General features: G+C 58.1%; 1 protein-coding gene across 1 annotated transcript; it reads left to right on the forward strand.

The window, feature by feature from the left end:
• Positions 1–6923: 6923 nt before the first annotated feature.
• LOC133221248 (acid-sensing ion channel 4-A-like) lies at positions 6924–11178 on the forward strand (the record flags this gene model as incomplete). The annotated part of the gene is made up of 2 exons (XM_061369961.1): positions 6924–8382; positions 10990–11178. Coding segments are annotated over exons 1-2 (928 nt in total), but the record flags the coding sequence as incomplete, so codon positions are not given.
• Positions 11179–19583: the final 8405 nt, after the last annotated feature.

Below are 19583 nucleotides of genomic sequence, written 5' to 3' on the forward strand. Positions count from 1 at the left end.
GGGATGGGGCTCTCATCCTCCTGGCACACCAGCTGCATCCATCCGCACCCTGCCCCATTGGCATGGCACAGCTCTGGACATGTCCCCTTGGCTATGAGATTCCCTCCCAGCTGTGCGAGCTGTGCCTGTACAGCTGTGTTCAGCAACACCCCTGCTCAGGCATGCAGCTGTGCATGCATGCATGCCAGCCCTGTGGTGTGCACTGGGGCTGGCACTGTCAGGGCAGGACAGGACAGGGATGTCCAGCTGGTGTTCAGGGACCACACACTGTGGCTGGGGCTCACCCCAGCAGGGACCCCAGTGCTGTGGGGTCCTCCCACTGCTGGAAGCAGGGTGGTCCCCCAGACCCATCTCAGTTCTTCCATCTGAGCATCCCCTGCCCATGAGTCAAAAACTGCAGGTGGGCTGCCTTAGGGTGAGTCCCTTGGCTGCTTGCACCAACTCCTTTTTCCCTGGTGGTCTCTTGGCCTGGTTTATGATAAGGGGGACAATGGCCAAGGTGGGCTGCCTGCCCTCCAGTCACTTTTTGCTTCATTGACACTTGGGAAGGAGAGAAACGGGGGAGTGTCCTGTTCACAGCAGGGCCAAGAGAGGCTTGACCATCTCCCACAGTGCTGGCTGGAGCATCTCGCAGCCCCATTGCTGACCTCCCTGCCTGACTGCTGCAGCTCCCATAATGTATTCCTCCCAGGGTGACCCGGTACAGCTGCAATATCATTATTGGAGTTTATTACACCATTAGCTTTAAAGTTTTATAAACCACTAGGCAGGTGACAAGTGGTGGAGATGGGCAGAGGGGCTGTGCAAGGATAGTGCTGGGGACTGTCCCAGCAGGGTGCTGAGCAAAGTTTCCCTGCCATGCTGGTGCTTTCACTTGTGATGCAAGCCCAGCAGCACCCCACGCACGTGCCCTGCTGCCGAGCTGCTCAGTGCAGCCACGTGCAAGCCTGCCCGGCTCCCTCCTCAAGATGGCAAAGACCAAGGGGGATCAAGCAGCTGCAGAAATAAGAGCCTATAAAACCAAATGAGTATCTCTGTGCACTGCAGCGGTGGTTCCCAGGATGTCTTCCCCTTCCCAAGAGCAGGAGGGACCACGCTCACCCCAGCACCCAGTGCTCAGGAGCAAGGCTCCTGCTGCTCCTCGCAACCCCTTTCTGGTCACGTCTGCGATGGCCTCTCCAGCCACGGGGGATGCTCTGAGGGCAGTGAGGCCATTTCCTCCACTGCTCCCGCTCAGGCCTGGAGGGCAGCATTAGCCAAGCCTGACCTCCTGCTGTCCACGAGCCAGCGGGCACCCCCGGACAGAGCCTGGAGACGGGTGCTGGGCTGAGCATCCTCCTGGGGATGCTGAACACCTGTGCCCATCGTGCTGGGAAGGGAGATCTTCTCTATGGATTCGGGAGGCTTATAGCTGTGATTTGTCTCCGTGAGGATGCTTGACTGATGTGATCAAGTGGCTGGCTCAGTTTGGGGGTGGTTTGTACTGTCAGGGTCAGAGCAGGACATGGATCACGGATGCTGGTCACTGCTGCTCCTCTTGCAGCAGGTCCATGGCAAGTCAGATGAAGACCAGAAGCAAGCAGGGGCTGCCGTGCATGGCTGGGCAGCCCACAGCAGCCACTGCCTGCTGGCACTCCCTGTGCATGGGGACAGGGGCTGCCTGGGATGGGGGCACAGCTGCTCACCTCAAAAGGGCAACCTGCTCCCCAGGGTTAAATACCATGGAATCAGCCTGGGCCCAGCACAGACCCTCCTCTCCTATGAACCGGGCTCACTTTTGAACCCATTATCCCATCAAGAGTCTATGGGATTTAACCTGGCTCTGACATGGGCAGGCATTGTCCTCACTGCCATGGTGGAGTTCTACACCCAGACCCTACTGCAACCCACTCCTTAAAACCTTGGAGGCAGGACCTCAAAAGCCACATAAACCCAGTGTTGTTTTTCTGGCAACAGCGAAAGGTGTCCAGGCTATCTTGTGTGAGCTTGTGCACGCAGCTTACAAAAGAGACTTTGTAATTGAGGTTTTGCGCTTAATGAAGGAGTAAATTGAACGGGAGTGTTGTCCTTAATTGGGGTGTTGCATTAATTAAGGTGTTGCACTTAATTGGGGTAAAGCATTTAATAAGGTATTGTTTTTAATGGGGATAGTTTATGTAAATGGGATCAGTGCGTTAATGGGGTGCTACACCACCAATGCATCTGCCAGCCCTGGCGGACGTGTAATCTGTCACTGTGGGCTGAACTGAGCATCAGGTCCCTGCACATGAGAGAGCCCAGCTCAGACATAGCCTGCCCACAGGACCAGGGCCGCCAGAAAGGCTGGTCTCCGATGGCAGAGCTGCCTTCCTCCCCATCCCAGCACTGCGTGGCTGGTCACAGTTTTCACAGTGATGTCTCTGCTCCCTGCTCTGGTGCGTATGACTCCCTCCCACCATTCCCAGCCCTGCCGCTCATCATGGGCACAAGACAGCCAGAGGTTTCGGCGAGTGGGGTGCAGGCAGCATTACTGCTCCCGTGGCCACCCCACAGCCAGCTCCACGGTGGATGGTGACGCCCAGCATGCTTTTCACACCATTGCCAGCCCTGTTCTCCTGTAATTAGAGTGGACGTCTTGTCATCCCAGATCTCCCCACAGATGAGGTGTTCACTGCCATCACCGTGGACCCTGACCTGCTGGGTGAGCACCATCAGCATGCTGTGCTGGAAAGGCTGTGCTTGTTAAGCCGACGTGTTTCAAAGGGTCTCGGAGGATCCAACTGGTGTGAGGCAGAGCTGAGTGCTGCGGCCAGCTGGGCTCCGCAGTCAACATTTCCTTCAATTAGATCAAAATTAATGATCGCCCTAGATCCACTTCCCTCCAGGCACGGGGCTGCGGCCAGCACTGGCTCTGAAGTGTGTGGAGCTGGCAAGGAAGATGCGGCAGCCGGCTCATGGGCTTGAGCTGGCGGCAGAAGTACGCAGAAAGCAGGACCCATGTCCCGCCCAGCTCGGACAAGCACAGCATCAAGTGGGTGCTGCCTCCTGGGGGCCTCCCCTTGGGCAGCCTGTGGCTGTAACTGTCCCACCACCTGTGTCCCCCACCCTCCCGCACTGCCCAGCCATGGCACCCTTTGGCCCCTGGGGTCGATCCCCTGTTCCCCCAGTGAAGAGCCACAGCCCCGCAGGGTGGCTGGGAGGGTGAGCTCACCGCAGCAGCACAGCACCAGTGCCAGAGCATGGCAGGAGGCTGGCTGAGTGCTGGTGCAGCAAGGAGTTGATCCATTGACTCATGGCAAGATAGGGAAAGCCCAACCAAACCCTCGTCTGGATCAGCCTAAGAATAGAAATGACAGCATCTAAGTCTTGAGGGGATGAATTATCATGAGGGTGCTGGGGTGCACCACAGCAGGATAAGTCCCACCAGGCACCCCTCCAGGCTGTGGGCCAGTTTCTCCCATGGAGAGACCCCACCTAACTCCCTCTGCCTTCCACAGTGTGTCAGGGACCTGATGCTCCAGAAAGCCCCTCCTCTGTGCTCTGTAATTTTGTCTACAGATGCAGCCTCTTGGCCTCCTCTGCTCTCGCCCAAGCTCCCAGTGCCTCCAGCCAGTCTCCAGCACTGTTCTCCGTTATTGCCATCCTCTCTACTCTTTCCAATTAGTTTGGATTTTTCCTGACATGTGGTCCAGGACCAGGCACAGAGCTCCCACCGAGGCCTCGCCAACAGCAGTGTTTCAGAGTCCTTGCAAATAACGCTCCTTCTCACACAGCCCTGAGCAATGTCCTGCTTTCCATCGAGCTTAGTGCAGGGCATCTAGATATCTATCTAGTTATCCATCGAGCAGGGCAGCTAGATATCCTATATATTAAACTGGCGGATCCCATATCCCAAACGAAGGAGGCTTCCCTTGATTTTCCCTAGCTCCCACCTGCTTTTCCAAGCCAGCTGCCTGGCTGCTGGGCATCTGGAAATTCAGCTTCTGCATGCACAAATAATGGCACCTGTGCGGCATGTCCTTCCTGGTGGGGTCTGACCCTCTGCATGCCTTGTTTATCCATCTGGTGTCGGTGCTAAACTCGGACATGCCAATGGTGCTGCCCACTGCCGATGAGGGCTCTGCCCTGCCGCCTGCCTGCTTGGCAGCCCTGCCCTCTGGCTGCTTGCCCTCCACTCTCTGGGCAGATTTGCTTCCCGCCCCAGCTCAGCTCTTGGCACTTGTCCTTTTGAATTGTATCTGATTGTTTTCAGGCCATTTCTCCGATTTGTCAACATCATTTCATATTCCAGTCCTGTCTTCCCCAGCACTTACAGCTTCCCCCCATCATCTGAGTGTAGTGTGTGGGCTCTGCGCCAAGCCCCTGCTGCTCAGCAGTCTCTTGGGATGGGGGGCTTGGGAGCAAGCAGAGGGACCCCCCTCTCCTGATCCAATTGCGAGCCCTTGGTTGGTTTCCCTGTTTTGTCAGCTCACTTGCAGAGTAGGTAGTGAAGTCAGCACCCACATGCAGCCCCACTGCATGCCACAGAGTCTCTCCTTGTGGCCTTATACCCCCCATGCACAGGCGTGCAGTATTCAGCTACAGGTGGGAGGCTCCAATGCAGAACTGTGGGCTGTAGACATGCTGCTGAGTGGCCATTCCCAACTGGTGCTGTGCTGGTTGCCTTGGCTGCTCCCAGGATAAAGTGGTCCTTGAGCCCTGCTGCCTCCCCTTCCAGCCATGCTACTGCTCTGCTCCCTGCCTCTCCAGCCCAGTGTCTCTCCCAGCACACCCCCTCCCCCGGTGCTCCCTGGTAGTGAAGCCTTCCCCATTCTTTGGCATGCAGGAGGCCTGCAACCACAGGTGGGGCTGGGGCTTTTCCCTTGGGTACCACTCACTTGGGCAGCTTGATCCCAGCCCAGTGCTGTGCCTTGGGTCATCCTGAAAGAAGATGGCCAGGCAGAAGCAGGGCACAGCAGAGGAAGAAGGGCAGGAGAAGACATATCTTTTTGGTCACACAGGAGGGGACGATGCTGAGAGGTGTCCCCAGCCAAGGTGGCAGTTGCTAATGGAGCAGAAGATGTCCAGAGAGAGGTGGGGTCTGTGGTCCCTGTGATGTGGGGGCAAGGGCTGTGTAGGCAGCTGGGAGACACACAGTCCTGCTCCCATGCCATGTCCATGCCATAGCTCCTGCCAACCTCACACTCACACAGATCATCTTGCCCTGTGCCTCAGGATCTGCGTTTACAGGGTGGACCTGCATGTCAGATCCCCCATGCCCTTGCACCCCTCACCACCACAGCACGGAGAGATGCAGGGAGGGACTCTGCACCAGGCACTGCAAACCAAACACCCATTGCCTTGTACCAAGGACCATCTTTGTCACAGGATCAGTCCCTTGCTGTCCAGTCCTTGGAGCACCAAGCATCCCTGGGGGCTAAGCCATGCGGAAGCAGCTCATGACTTGTGTCTGTGTGTCCGTGGCCACCCGTGGTGGTGGTGGTGGTGTTTGGGCACCCGCCCAGCCCACTCCCCTCCATGCCTCTCCGAGCTGGGGATGCGGGGCTGGCACGTGCACACTGCATCCGCCGGGCAGGGCGAAGCGGGCGGCTGGAGCTGTGCGTGCTCACTGCCGGAGGCAGCCTATCATGCTGTATTGACCTGCACAAAGGCAGGAACATGTGTGCCATGCACAGATCGATGGGAAGATTGAAGATGTGTGTGTGCTTGCCGGACGACTGGGGAAAGCTCTGCCGTTGGCATCGGCAGCACAGTGAAGGTCACACTGACCTGCGGCGCAGTCCCCAGGGAGAGGCGAGGCCTGTGGCTGAGCTCATGAGGGGCTGTCTCGTCATTGTCCTCCAGGGACCCCAGCTTCCCAGCCAGGCATGCTCCTCCCCAGCAGAGCCATGCCTTCTGGGGGAGGGTACCCAGTGCTGGGCTTGTTCCGGAGGTGGGGAGCTGATGTTTCCCCCACCACTGGGTCACTAGGCAATGTTGCAGAGGGTTGCTTGGCTTGTGGGTGAGGGGTCCGGCTCAACTCTTCTAGCAGAGCTAATCCTCTGTCATCAGCTGGGGAAACTGAGGCAGGAAGCTTGGAGAGATCACGACTTGCTGGCAGAAAGTGTGCGTGTGGAGCCACCTAATCCAGGCACCGAGTGGCTCTGTAGTTGGTACCACAGGGTGAACCCCTTAACCTCTTCACTGCTCTGACCCCACTGAACGATGCAGGCAGAGCCTCATTTCTGTAGGCAGGAAGGTGCAGAAGGACACCCTGGGTCCTGAGTGAGGCTACGCACAGGGACAGATGGAGGCGAGTGTGCCTGGAGAGAGCAGAGCAAAACCCGAGGAGGGGCAGGGTCTCAGCAGGGCAGGAGGAGGTGAGGGGGACCCCGGCTCAGCCTTTCTTCCAGAGCCGGTCACTGCCTGAAGTGACCCCGTTTCCTGCGGTCTGCCCTGGGGAACCGCGGAGCTCAGCGTGCGGCACACGGGGGCCGGGGGGCAGGAATGGAGCTGGGGGAACCCAGCCCGGGAGCACAGCAAGCGCAGCGGGGAGGGGAGCGGTGGTCACGGGGTGTGCGCGCTGGTGCTGCCACCCTCGTGGCTCTGGGACACCGGGGAGCACGCAGTGTGGGTGGGGGTGCACCCCCGGCGCCCCGTCTCCAGCCTCGCTCAGGCGGTGGCTTGGCGGCCGGTTCTCGGCGGGGCCGGGACCAGGACCGACGGGTCCCGGCGCTCCCCGGCTCGGGGCGCGGCGGGCCGTGGCAGGGAGGCGGTTAACGGCCAGGGAGCCGCTGAGGCAGGAGGAGTCCGCAGGCGGGAGAGCAGGAGGGGGCCGCCGGGCGAGGTGCCCGCAGGCTGCCCGCCCCTGCCGAGCCGCGCCGCGCTCTGCCCCGGGGCGCTCGGGCCGGCGGGGCACAGCGGGGAGAGGCGGCAAGAGCAGCGTTGGCGGCGGCGGAGGGGGCAGGCTCCGTGCCCCGCCCGCCTCGGCTCGGCACGGCTCGGCACGGCTCGGCATCGCACGACGCGGCACGGCTCGGCATCGCACAAAGCGGCGCGGCACGGCTCGATTCCGCACGACGCGGCTCGGTTCGGCTCGGCTTCGCACGGGTCAGCACGGCACGGCACGGCTCCAGCAGCTCCCGAGCCATTCAAACAAGTGGCTCCGGCCGCACTTCATAGCTGGGGCTGGGGAGAGGGTGCAGCGCGGCTCCCTGCCCCGGAGGCGCCGGGCCCCTCACACTGCCTCTTTTCTCTGCTGCTCGCTCTTTATTTGACGATGAAATAATGTTGACATGTCTTGAATTATTAAGTATTCCCTGGATTTTATTAGCACATGATGCCTAAATGCTGCCTGTATCTGCTGGGGTCTTAACCAGAGAGGAGCGAAGGAGAGAGGCAGAGAGACAGAGCGAGGGAGAGGAGAGAGAGGGGTTTTTGACAGCTGTATTTGTGCTGATAAGCGAAGGCACAAGGAGACGATCGACTAGTGAGACAAGAGGGAAGCGGCGGCTCAGAGCTGCTGAGAGGGGCTGCGCTTCCCTCCCGAGACGGCTCGGCCCTCCCGGCGCCGTGCCGGGGCTTGGGGGGGACCCGAGCCCCCTCCCAGCGCCTGGCCGGGCTCTCGGACAGTGCCCGTGCCGGGGGGCAGCTCGCTGGCTGGGCACGCCGGCAGCGAGGGGCAGATGCCGATTGAGATCGTGTGTAAAATCAAATTTGCCGAGGAGGATGAGAAGCAGAAGGAGAAAGAAGAAGGGGATAAGGAGAGCCTGATCGAGGAGCCTGCCCGGCCCCGCTCTCGGGACCTGGCCGCCTTCGCCAGCACCAGCACGCTGCACGGCCTGGGACACATCTGCCGGTCAGGGCGGCTGGGCGTGCGCCAGACCCTCTGGGCGCTCGCCTTCCTCGCCTCGCTCGCCTTCTTCCTCTACCAGGCGACCAAGTCAGCGCTGCTCTACCTGGAGCACCCCCACGTCATGGCCCTGGATGAGGAGGCCACGCGTGAGATGGTCTTCCCGGCCATCACCATCTGCAACATCAATCGCTACCGGCACTCAGCGCTCACCGATGCTGACATCTTCCACTTGGCCAACATGACCGGGCTGCCCCCCAAGGACCGGGATGGCCACAAGGCCACAGACCTGCTCTACCCTGACCCCGACATGGCTGACATTGTCAACCGCACTGGCCACCAGCTCGACGATATGCTCAAGAGCTGCAACTTCAGTGGCGAGAACTGCTCATCGCGTGATTTCACTGTGGTGAGTGCACAACTGGCTCAGCTTCACTGGGGTCCCTGCCGGTGCAGGGGGCATGCACCCGGATGCGCCTCGCTGGAGCAAGGCTGCTCAAGTTTGCATCTCTCTGAGTTTCCCTCCAAGTTTCACATGGAGAGAGGGAAAGGCTGCTCCGTGGGAGCTCTTGGTAGGGGCTCTGTGCCACAGAACTGGGCTGTCAGCAGGTCTGTGCCAGAGGGCTGTCAGGCAGGAGGTTCAGCGGGGGGCAGCGGGGCTCAGCAGTCCCCAGGGTGGGTATTCAGTGGGAAAGCTGCAGTGGGAAAGCTGTGATGTAGCGCTCTGCTCCAGCCTGTGCTTCCCTCTGGGCTGAGGTGCTCTGTTGCAAGATGCCTTGCACAGGGAGAGTGGCTGGGGGGCTCAGGTGACATCCCATTGCACATCAGGGAGCTTTCCTGCATTGGAGAGGGCTGGTGCTGGGATGGGTGTGAATCTGGAGGCTGCCAGAATTGCACACGTGTACATACACATGCTGAGCGGACCCACTCCAGAGGCACAAGAGCGCGGGTGAGTGAGGGGCTGCCTGGGGCTGCCCACCCACAGTCCAAGTCTTGCTGGCAGGGCCTTGTCCCAGCAGTGCCCTGCCTGCCCAGGCAGACAGCTCCTGGCTGGGCACTGCCAACGTGCAGATCCCACTAATATTGAGCCTGGAATCACAAATCCCCGCTGTGGTTTAGGGAAATAAATGTGCTGAACGGGCGGAATACCTGATGGGACCCTTTTCAGACTGTAATGACTCTGGAAATGAGCCGCCTCTCTCCTACGGCTGCCAGGGGCTACTGCTCAGCTGGCTTGCTGTGCTCCCAGGAGCAGTGCTGCCAACCGGAGCCTGCTTTGTGCCGGGGAAGGGGATGTGATGCCATGGGCTGTGCGGGATGATGTGGGGGAAGAGAAGGCTCCGTGGGGCTGGAAATGGCTGAAGCAGCGTGTTTTGTTTCACTTCGTGCCCATCGGTGTTGTACAATGCCTGCTCACTGCACAGGGTGATGCTGTCCCTGGGAAAGCACCGTTTCGGGGGGACTGCCCTGTGCGAGGTGGTGGCATGGGGCACTGCAGTGGATTGGGAAGCAGCGAGGGGACAGCCCTGCTCCACGCAGGGCTTTTCTGGGCTGTGTGCCTGCTCTGTGCCAGCTGCTGGAGTTCACCAGGGAGAAGTGTGGTTCATCAGGGCTGGGAGCAGGGAGCTCTGGTGCTGGACAGTCCTGCACGTGGCTCGGCCACGCTGGCTCCAGCCCTGGCGTTCTCCTGGGGAATCCTGCTTGCTTTGCCTTGCGGGGGAAGCAGCGAGCTCAGCCTTGTGCCAGGCAGCGGCACGGCGTGGCAATGGGATTTGGTGAGTGCTGAGCTGTGTTTGTGAGGCTGGCAGGGCAGAGATCAGGCTCGGGGGGCTGGGTACAAGCTTCCCACAGCGTGGACACGGTGTGTGGTGTGCGCTGTGCTGTGTGGCAGCAGAGGGTGACCATTGGGACAGTCACCAGGACCTGGTTCCTCAGCAGGTGACCATGCAGGACCAGCTGGCCTGCCTGCCTCAGCTGCGCACAGGTCTGAGCTCTGGTGTGCCAGCACCCTGCACTAAAGCATGTTTTAGGCATAAGGACAGTTAGTACCAGCTGATCCATGGCTCATGGCCCAAAGAAGGGAAGCCCAGGGCTCCCATAGCCTTCACCTCCCTGTCCCCTGCTCAGCCCCCCAACCCAGCCTTTGAGACACCAAGGGCTGTCAGCAGAAAGGGGCATCCCTGTCACCTCTCGCTTGCCTGAAGCAAAGGGGTGAACCCGGGGCACGAAAGGCTGCAGGGCATGGACCTGTGGAAGGATGAAGGAAGATGTGACTTCCCTCTGCCACATTCCATGTCCCAAAGCCTTTCCAGTGGAACCTGTCGCGGCATCACACCGTTTGCAGCTGGAGCCTCCTACTCTTGTTCCCTGAGCCGGCTTGGTCTCTTGTGCCTCCTGGGAATGACTGAAACACAGCGTGAGCTGCTTGGCAGGCGGGGTGAGTCCCAGCTGTGATGTGTGGGCTTGGGTACTCCTGTGCCTCCCAGCTGTGTCCCAAGTGAAGCGACACCCAGGCTGCCCTGCACCCAGCCGGTGTGTGGCAGGGAGCTCCAGGCTTCATTAATCCCAGTCCTGGGTCCCCATATGTGCCTTTATGTTCAGAAATCTCTTGTAGACCCACTGCCGTGGGTGGATATGTGAGTAACAGCATGTCCCAGCAGTGATGGAGGGCTCCCAGACTGCAGTACATCCCAGTGGGGTAAATGGCCTGGGGTCTCAGGATGCTCAGCCCATTGCTGCAGCCCCTGGAGGAGAGGTTGCATCCCCAGGGATGCCGGAGAATGGAAGGAGCTTTTCCTGCAGCCGTGCTTGCAGGAGTGCTGGAATCTTTCCTTCCCTTTGGGCACAAGGTGGACTTCATTCAGAGGCTGGAAGTATTATAGCACGAGGGTAGCCAAGCCGTGGGGCCACTACCGGCTGGATTCCTGTTCAGGAGCAGGAGCAGCACAGAGGCTGGAGCATGTCCCCTTGCGCTAGAGCTTGCAGTCTATGCTTACACAATAAATAACTCGTACGGATCCTTTAAATAAGAGCTACGAGTGGTAAATGATCTTCCCCTATTCAACGTCACAAATCTACATTCTTTATGGGATAGCAAGTTAAGAAACTATTGGGGGGGGAATGCCCAGCATAAGCATCTTCCGTGTAATAAGGCCTGGCTGGGCTGTAAATCTCCCCAGGCGGCAGGGACAGCCCCGAGCCGCAGCAAGGCTCCCCTGCAGCTCCGCTGAAAGATGTCCCCCCCTGCGTCAGCTGCCGGAGAGCCATGCTGGAGCCCCTTCAGACCCCTGCACGGGGTGGCAGGGCTGGGCTGCCCCTGCTGCTGCCCAGCGCCCGCCGGCACACTGCCTGGTGCCTCGCTGAGGGCGGTGAGAGCGAGCCCTGAGAGCTGAGCGAGAGCAGCTGCGGTGCGAGGGTGCGGAGCGTGCGGCGCCGGTGCGGGAAATCAATAGCGCTCTTTACGTGCCATTAAGCAGGCGGTTGGGAAGCGGCCCCGCGCGGCTGGGGCTCAGCTACCGCAGGTGGTTTGTGCCCGTCCTCGTCCCCAAGCCGGACACTCAGTGTGGCCACAGCCCGGGGCCGGTGCTAGCCACATCAGGAGACACCGTGGGAAGGGAGAGCCCTCTCAGCGGTACTTCGGGGGGGCGGGCAGCTGGGGTGTGCAGGGGTCTGGGGGTGCGTAGAGGTGTTCCCCCCCGGCTAGCAGCAATATCCCGCCTGCTCTCCGGCAGCGGCTGCGGCAGGAGGTTCCGCTCGTGGCCGGGCGGGAGCCTGGTGCCTTTCTCAAAACCGCGTCCCCTTGTCAAAAGCCTTTTGTTTCTGATGTGCGGCTGCCGAAGCCAGTCCTGCCAGGGCTGAAGGCTGAGGGGAGAGGGAGGTTGCTGAGAGCTGGCAGTGCGTCTCGCAGCTGGCACCGGCCCCAGCTTTCCAGGCAGGGCTTCCCGCCTGCCCCGGACATGGGCAGCACCCCATGCAGACCCCGGATGGGGAAGCCCCTATGGCTAAACAGGGGGAGCATCCTCAGCTGCACCCCAAGATGGTCCTGGCTGCGGTGTGGGAAGGGGGCAGCAGGCTGTCACTCCTGCCTCTTCTCAGTAAGGCTCTGCCACTGTCCCCCCTTGCGACTAACACTGGTCCCGACGCGGGGACTCTCTCTGACCTTTCCACCAGAACGGTGCTTAATAAATGTCACATTTTCAGCCCATTTTGACGTTGAGTAAAAGAGCTGGACTCATTGATCCTCACCTGCCTGATGCCTCTTCAGCCCCCACCCTGTTTCCCCTCTCCCCCTGTGGGGGGCTGAGCATGCTCCGGAGTGTTGGGGGCTCACCAGGGACCTCTCATCTGCTCATTAGTCTTCAGGTATTGCAGGACCTGCCCTGGATGGAGCACAGAGGGGGTCTGTGTCCAGGCGGCGCAGTACGGGTCCCAACACAGCATCATCCCCGCTGGAAGGTGGCATCGCTGTGGTAATGGTGGGTGGTTTGGGGCTGGCGGTGTTGGTACCCAGGAGAGTCTGGAGCATCCATTGCCAATCCCATACCTGCGAGCTGCTCGTCAGAGCCTAGCCTTGCTCATTTGGGCCACCAGGCTCTATGGACCCATGTCCTGCAGCCCCAGTCCATCGCCTGAGCCAGGGGTTCAGTCTGTCCAGAGTACCCGTGCTCACAGCTTGGGCACCATGCGTGTGTGTCCCCAGGTCTGTGTCTCTGAGGTGCAGATGCACCACAGGTTAGTGGCACTCCTGTCTGGAGCCATGGCGGTGGCAGCTCGGGAGCTGCTACACATGAGCCGCCTGGGCACGGCTCGAGGCGCTGTTTGTGCCAGAAAACGGGGGACTTTAATGCAATTCATTGCCATTTAATTTTACACAATTCCTGCTGCTTAATCCACTGAGAAATGCTAATTTATACAATTCACGTCTAAAAATAAATGTCAGTCCAGCAGCTCCCAGCAGCGGGTAGCTGCTCCCACCAGCCCCTGCTGAAGCCTTGTGCAGGGACCCCAGCCCGGAACCCACCTTGCTCCTGGCCAGCTGGGCTGCAGTGCTTGGGCTGCAGCAGCAGGAAGGCGAATATGGGGGTAATGAGAATTTGGGATATTGTGGTGGACAGCGAGAAGTTGGTTGCACTGAGGGATGTCACCGCAAAGCCCCTTATCACAGCAGGTCTTGGGGCTCTATGGCAAGGGGACACGGGGTGTCTTGGCGATATGGCTGTAGGTGAGGGTTGTGGATCTCCTGAAGTGTCTTTGGGACCCCCTCTCTCCTGTGGCTTCCCCCAGGAAAGATGGGCTCAGCCCTGAGTGTGGCTGGGGGTGCACGGGGTGAGAGCGGGTTCCCAGTGCAAATGACTGGCATGGGGCCACCTGGGCTGCATGTGAGGAGTCTGGCTGTGGGCTGGGACAACTTCTGTGGGGCTGGCAGGTATTAATTGGTCAAAAGGCACCATTAATGAATGTGGGAGGGGAGGAAAGTCTGCACCTCTCCTGCCTGGGGAGTGAGGATGGATCATGAGGTCCCTAAGGAGGCTGCTCAACAGGGGAAAAGGAGGAGGTCAGATTCTGTGGAGAAGAAGACACATGGCTGGGAAGAACCTGTGTTCAGCTCCCCACATAGCTGGCTCTTGTCCCCAGACTTCTCCATATCCTGCTACTGTCCTCCCCATCCCTGCTGGGCATTTCCCCTCCCCACCATTGCCTCATCTCTCCCTCCCCTTTGTTGAGCAGAACCCCATAGGATGGAGGTGGCACCAGCACCAGCGGTGACACTAGGGAGGGGGTGCCGGGGCAGTGGGGCAGGCAGCAGGGGCCGGGGGTGCCTCCTCCCCACAAGAGGGGGCCAAAGCGGGGGAGCCAGGGGGCGCGGAGGCGACGCAGCGGGGGAGCGGAGATGCTGGAGGAGCCGGCGGCTTTCCCACCGTCTCCCTGATTGAGATTGGATCACTGTGAGCATAAAAAAGCTCTCTTCATAATTATATTTAATGAATTGACTTTAAAAGCTCTTATGCTCTTATCTGGGTAATTTAATATCACACACTTAATAAGCCTGTCTCTGATATGGGGGGGGAGCCAGCGGCCAGGACGCCTGTGCCTGATGTGGCTCCCCAGGGATGTGGGACGTGCCACGAGGCTGGTACCACGTGCCAGGCTGGGCAGATCAGGGGCACTGCTGTCCCCCCAGGCTGGGGCACCCGTGGGGTGTCTGGGGACAGTGCCACCCCAGTGCTGCTGGCTGCAGAGTGGGGTGGGCACTTCGGGTGGCTGAGGGAGGGATGGGGTTGGGGCACCCAAGGGGCTTGGCCCCAGGGGTGGGTGCTTGCTGGTGCCTGGGGACACAGGGCTGTGGGGCTGACAGGATGCAGGAGGACTGGCTAGGAGATAAGGGGGGTTGGCACCCCCCTTATGGCACCATGGCTGGCAAGGCATTGCAGTGACCCCATCCAGTGTCACCCATGGGAGGGGTCCCAGGGCCAGGTGGTGCTTGGGAGCAGCCATGGGGCAGAGTACACCATGAGTCCCAGTGCCATGATGCTGTCGGATCCCTGTGTTCCTCCAGCTCTGGCCACCTTCTCACCCAGGGTAGTGACTGGAGTAGCATGGGGGTAAACAAAGGTTTGTCACCATAGCCTCTGCAGCTCAGTCCCCCTGGCTCCTGCACTGCCAGCCGGGGTGCCGGATGTTTCCCTGCAGGCAGGCATTGCTGCAGCCCCAGCAGGAGGCCCTGCCCCCCCCCCCCCCCCGCCCCGACCCATTGGTGCGTGCAGGCAGGTGCCTGGAGCGAGCCAGAGGGACAGGCTCTGCCATATGGAGCCAGGGCCCCCAGGGACCATGGCAGGCTGGAGGTGGGCCCTGTGCTCTGTGGCCATGGGGGCAGACCCTGGCATGCCCCATACCAGGTGCTCGCTGGGCAGCAGGGTGGGAAGCCACTGGTCGGACCTGTTTCCCCTGTATGTCAGAGTTGGAGACGAAGGGATCCATCCAGTGCCTACAGCCTGATGACACGTCCGTGGTCACCCTGCACCCTAACATCCCTGATTCCCAAGTGATGGAGGATAGCGCGGCACTTCTCAGCATCCCTGCCTGCTCTGCTCCAGGACCTATGGCAGGGACAGGGAGGGTGGCGAGGGGAGGGTACATAGTGCTGGCTTGTGGCTGGTCGTCCCCAGGCACAGGGGTGCCTGGCAGTGCCGGGTGCCGTGCTCGCTGCCAAGGCCAGGAGGGCTGGAGGGAAGCATGTGCCAAGGTGGCAGGGTGGGGGGACAAGAACACAGCTGCTGCCTGGCTCTGTGGGGGGGTGGCGAGACCCCCGGCTCCCAGCCGGCAGCATGGGGCAGGGTGCAGCCATGCCGGGTCTCCCTCCACGGGGGAGCGGCTGGAGCAGGAGGTTTACAGAGCTGCACTAAGTGACGCAAATGGTTTGAAGCCCATAAAGAGAGACGGTTTTATGTAAGACGACTATATAAAGCTCTGCTGTTCTGCCATTGATGAGATATAGGCCTTTATTTATAGAAGGCAATGTTTGCGGTGCGAGCGCTGAAAGCCAGCCAGGGACCCACAGATAGGGCGTCGAGTCATTTCACATGCAGCTGTCGTCAACACTGTTCACACATTAAGGAAAAAAATTAACAAGTTTGCAGCCAGTCAGGTGGAAAAAACAATAATTGTTGAAAACCGTATTTCCCCCTTTTTCCAATAACAAATAGTTGGAACACTGCTGGGGAGGCTTGGGCTTGCTGCAGAAAGGATGGGCTGAGGCTCCAGCCGGGCTGGGTGATGGAGCGGGCAGGGGGAGGAAGCCAGGGGTGGGAGGGGAGCCCAGGCAGGGGCTGGAGGGGCTGCTGCCAGCACCCAGCAGGCTGGCAGTGCTGGGGAGACCCTGCCTGGGCATTTATATATCCAGGACCAGAATAACAGCCCCTGTGAGCAGGGACAATGAGGCCAGTAGAGCAGCATAGACGTGTGTGCTGGGGGCTGTGGAATGGGACCAAACACAGGAGCTGAAGGTGCTCACTGCATGAGGGGCTGTGGACCAAACCCCGCTGAGTATTCCTGCCTGGTCCAACATTTCCTCTCCCTGCCTGTGCACACAGGGATGCTCTAAGGTTATTTCTTTGCCAGATGTGGCTGGGTTTTTACTGGAGAGCAAGCAGCAAGTCCCTGTGGTCAGAACGCCCTGCCAAATTTTGTTTCATGCACGAAAGGAGGAAAAACTTCTCATGATTAATTGTGCAGTAGGGGAGAACATGCATCTCTATAACCTGCTCCTTGCTGGTCGCTGGCCTTTTCTTCCAGGTGCTGCCCCAACCTGCAGCCAGGGTGGAAGCTCATCCCCAGGGTATGCTCCCTGCTTGGGCTGCATGGCGAGGGTGTGAGGGCAGGAGGGTGCCAGATCTCTGCCACATCCTAACGCTGTAAGGGGAGGAAAGCCAGCCAGGGCTTCACAGCGGGGAGCAGTCAGGCTCGTGCTTGAGCAGCTTCCCAGCAGCTCCCCACAGGGTTTTGTGGGTGGCTGTTCCCTGCATACGCTGCAAAACCTTCCCTCCGTGCTCTGAGCCGTGCCCTAGTGTGCTGCGCCAGCAGCGGTTACGGGCAGGATGCTGCCGGCCCCATCCACTGCAGCTGTATCACCGAGCAGGAGGTGAGGATGGCCCTGCCGCTGACCCATGCTGCCAGTCTTGGGGGGCTGCAACCACCCCCTGACCTGCTGGGGCTCAGGGCTCCCACATGTGCCTGCCCTGTCCCTGGGAACCATCGCTTCCCAAGTGGTTGGACCTCCCCAGCCAACCTCATGCAGGTGGGGGGGGCCATCAGCAGAGGCACCCCCAGCTCACCATGCCCCTCTCCAGGCACAGACATGGACCAGAGCGCACTTTGCTGTTAAACCTGCCTAAGCTCTGCTGGACTCAACAGGTTTTGCTCCAGCAGAGCAAAAGGTTCTCTGACGATTGCCTCCGGGAAGGTGAGCACAGCAAGAAAGCCAGAGGCTGGGAGGACCTGTGGTTGCTGAGTCCCAGTGGAAGAAGGGTTGGGGTCCCCTATCTGTGTCGGGGAGCTCAGCTGGGCTGGAGAGCCAGGCTGGCCCCTGCCCATGGTGGCTGTGAGATAGAGAGCAGGGGCTGGGGGCATCCACTGGCCTGCTGCCAGCCACCAGCCCATGGGATGGGCAGGGTGAGAGGGAAGAGGAGGCACATGCCCCATCAGAGCAGAGCCCCTGATTAATCGCTAACTGCCGCTAACTCCAGCTCATTAGCACTTTAATTCCTGGTGCTCGGTGGTGGGCTGTGCAGAGGGTGCTGCAGGTGTTGTGGGTGCTGCGGTCAGGCACAGGTCACTGTCACTGCAGTGGCAGTGGCTGCAGTGGGCAGCCCCGGGGGCAGGAGGCATGCTCATGTCTCCTCCTGTAGCTGCCTGTACCCTGGCTGTGCCCGGAGCATCGCAGTCCCCGCGGTGTCACAGGGCAGGCAGCAGCTGTCAGCAGAGGTGTTGTACTCAGCTGCACAGGGATATCTCACCGGTCTGCCGTGCCGAGGGAGAGCAGTGGCACCCCACACATCCCCCTGCTGTCCTGTCCCTCTGCCCCCTGCACCCACAGGGCGGCAAAGCAAGAGCTTGGCAGCTCTTTGAGAATGAAAAGTAAAACTCATTTACATTCCAGTGGATCTGTGGCAGAAATCAGAACAAAATCCATTTTTCTGAGGAGGATCTGTGTGCACGCAGGCTACAGAGAGGTGAGACTAATGGCTCCTTTGTTGCCCAGCTTTGTATTCTTTATTGGCAAACAGAGCATCAGCTTTGGGAAATGGGGAGATGAGTATGGGGTGCAGTATGGAGCACAGAGAAGCTGAATATAAAAGCTGTGCATTTGTGTCCCAGGGAGGCAAGGCATGGAATATGCAGGGGTATTCTATCCTTTCCACAGAGCATCCTCCCCTCCCATTTACTCTCAATACAGAAGAACTGGGAGAAGAGCGGAGGATATGGGAGTTGCTGAGTAGGGAAAGGGAGGATGTCTATGGCATGCTCAACACTGGCACCTTAGAGTAGTATTGGTTTTGACAGTCATGAATCCTGCGGTGTGCTGGGGCTACAATGCTCTGCATACCTACATGAAGCAGTATCTTTTGGACCAGGAGAGCTGTGATATTCAGCCTGGTCGTTTTCAGAGCTAGAAGCTGGCAGCGGGCTCTAGTGAAGGGAGGAAGGTGACTTCATCACCTCCCTGTTCCTGCCACCCCAAGAGCCTGTCTATAAAGGCCTGAAATGACCTGCCATAGAACATCTATGAAAAACATACTTTACCTCAGAGTGGAAGTGTTCTCCAAGACACCACCACCAGATTAGTGGATTTAGACCAACTGGTTTTGCTTTCCAAGAGAAAAAAAAAAAAAGAAGATGTATCTGGATTTTAGCAATACTTTTTCTCCCTGAGGAGCCTTTTAGGGCGGAAATGACTCTGTGGATCCTGTGTTAAAATAATTAGTCTGTCACCAACCAGCTATCTAACTCATCACGAGAGTATCTAAGCAGTTCTTGGGTACAGTATTGCATCACAAAAGCTACTGCTGTCTGTCACATTCCTACAGCTCTTCACTGGCTCCAAGGGAAGGAGTTTGTACTGTTTTAGGGTTGGTTTGAAGACTTGATCATGGGAGAAGGTAAAATTGGTTCAGTCTCCAGTCAGGCTTTACAAAATTCTCGTATTTCCAGCATGAATGTGGTGTTCCTGCTCAGATTTATACTTCTAATGCTACAGCTGTTTTATCTCTAAGTCAAGACTGTCTTTTGGCACTGTAGGTGTCTAACTTCAACCCACTCTATTAAAAGCTCAGGTGATCCAAATTCCCTTTTTATAGCTGTGCATAGAGCTGCTTCCGATGACAGTGTTTTTGTGAGGGGAAAAATGAGGAATCAAATTCTCACTGTTGTTTATGATTTCAGCCTCTTTTTGAGAAAAGGTTCAGTGCACCCACATTTAAATGTAACTTAAGGATCTTCTTCCTTCCTATTTTTGAAGCTTACTGTTCATGTATTTTATGGAAGATGGATGTTAATAGCGCCGAACAGTGTGGTTGTTATCTATTATACCATGATATATTTACTGAGAAAATTTTAATAAATAAACCACAGGCTTGAACCCCTGAACCCTTCCAAACTAGCCAGTTCCCATGGGGGGTTCAGGAGTTTTTTATGGATGGATACTGTGTTCTCATGAGAATTTTATTAGAGCTCATAGACTCAAAACTGACTAGCAAGAGAATTTATGAGGTTACATGGGAACTATCACATCTTTCATTCCAACACCCTGTGAGTTTATAAAATGAACCCTTCCTTAAACTGTGTTATTAAATAGAAGAGTTTTAATGCAACTTTAATGAAGTATCTAATGTCATCAATATTTCTCGTCAGTCAGCGCAGCTGGTTAATTTTACCAGCTTTTCAGTTTTCAATTATCCTGGGTTAGAGTGTTGGGTAAAGGGGTTTTGCTAAAAATTGAAATAAAGGCGGGGGGGGGCATAAGTTCATAAATGCATCAAAGAACGCTTGTCAAGATGGATAATAGGAAGGGTGAACAGTGTCTGCTGTGTATTTGCTTAGCCTCTATTCTGTTTACTCTCCTGAATACTCTCTAAAATTCCTCTTGCTGTTTTGTTTAAATTTAGAACAATGTTGAAGTTCTGTAGCTGCTCATTATCCCACTTGAAATTTAACTTAAAATGTTATTTTGCATCATGTAGTTCAGCTGGAAAGCTGCCCAAGACAAGAATTGAGGTCT

This window comes from Neopsephotus bourkii, unplaced genomic scaffold (assembly GCF_033783945.1).
Source record: "Neopsephotus bourkii isolate Nb327-2 ecotype Australia unplaced genomic scaffold, CSIRO-AGI_Nbou_v1 NB_1526, whole genome shotgun sequence".
Taxonomy (NCBI): Eukaryota; Metazoa; Chordata; class Aves; order Psittaciformes; family Psittacidae; genus Neopsephotus; species Neopsephotus bourkii.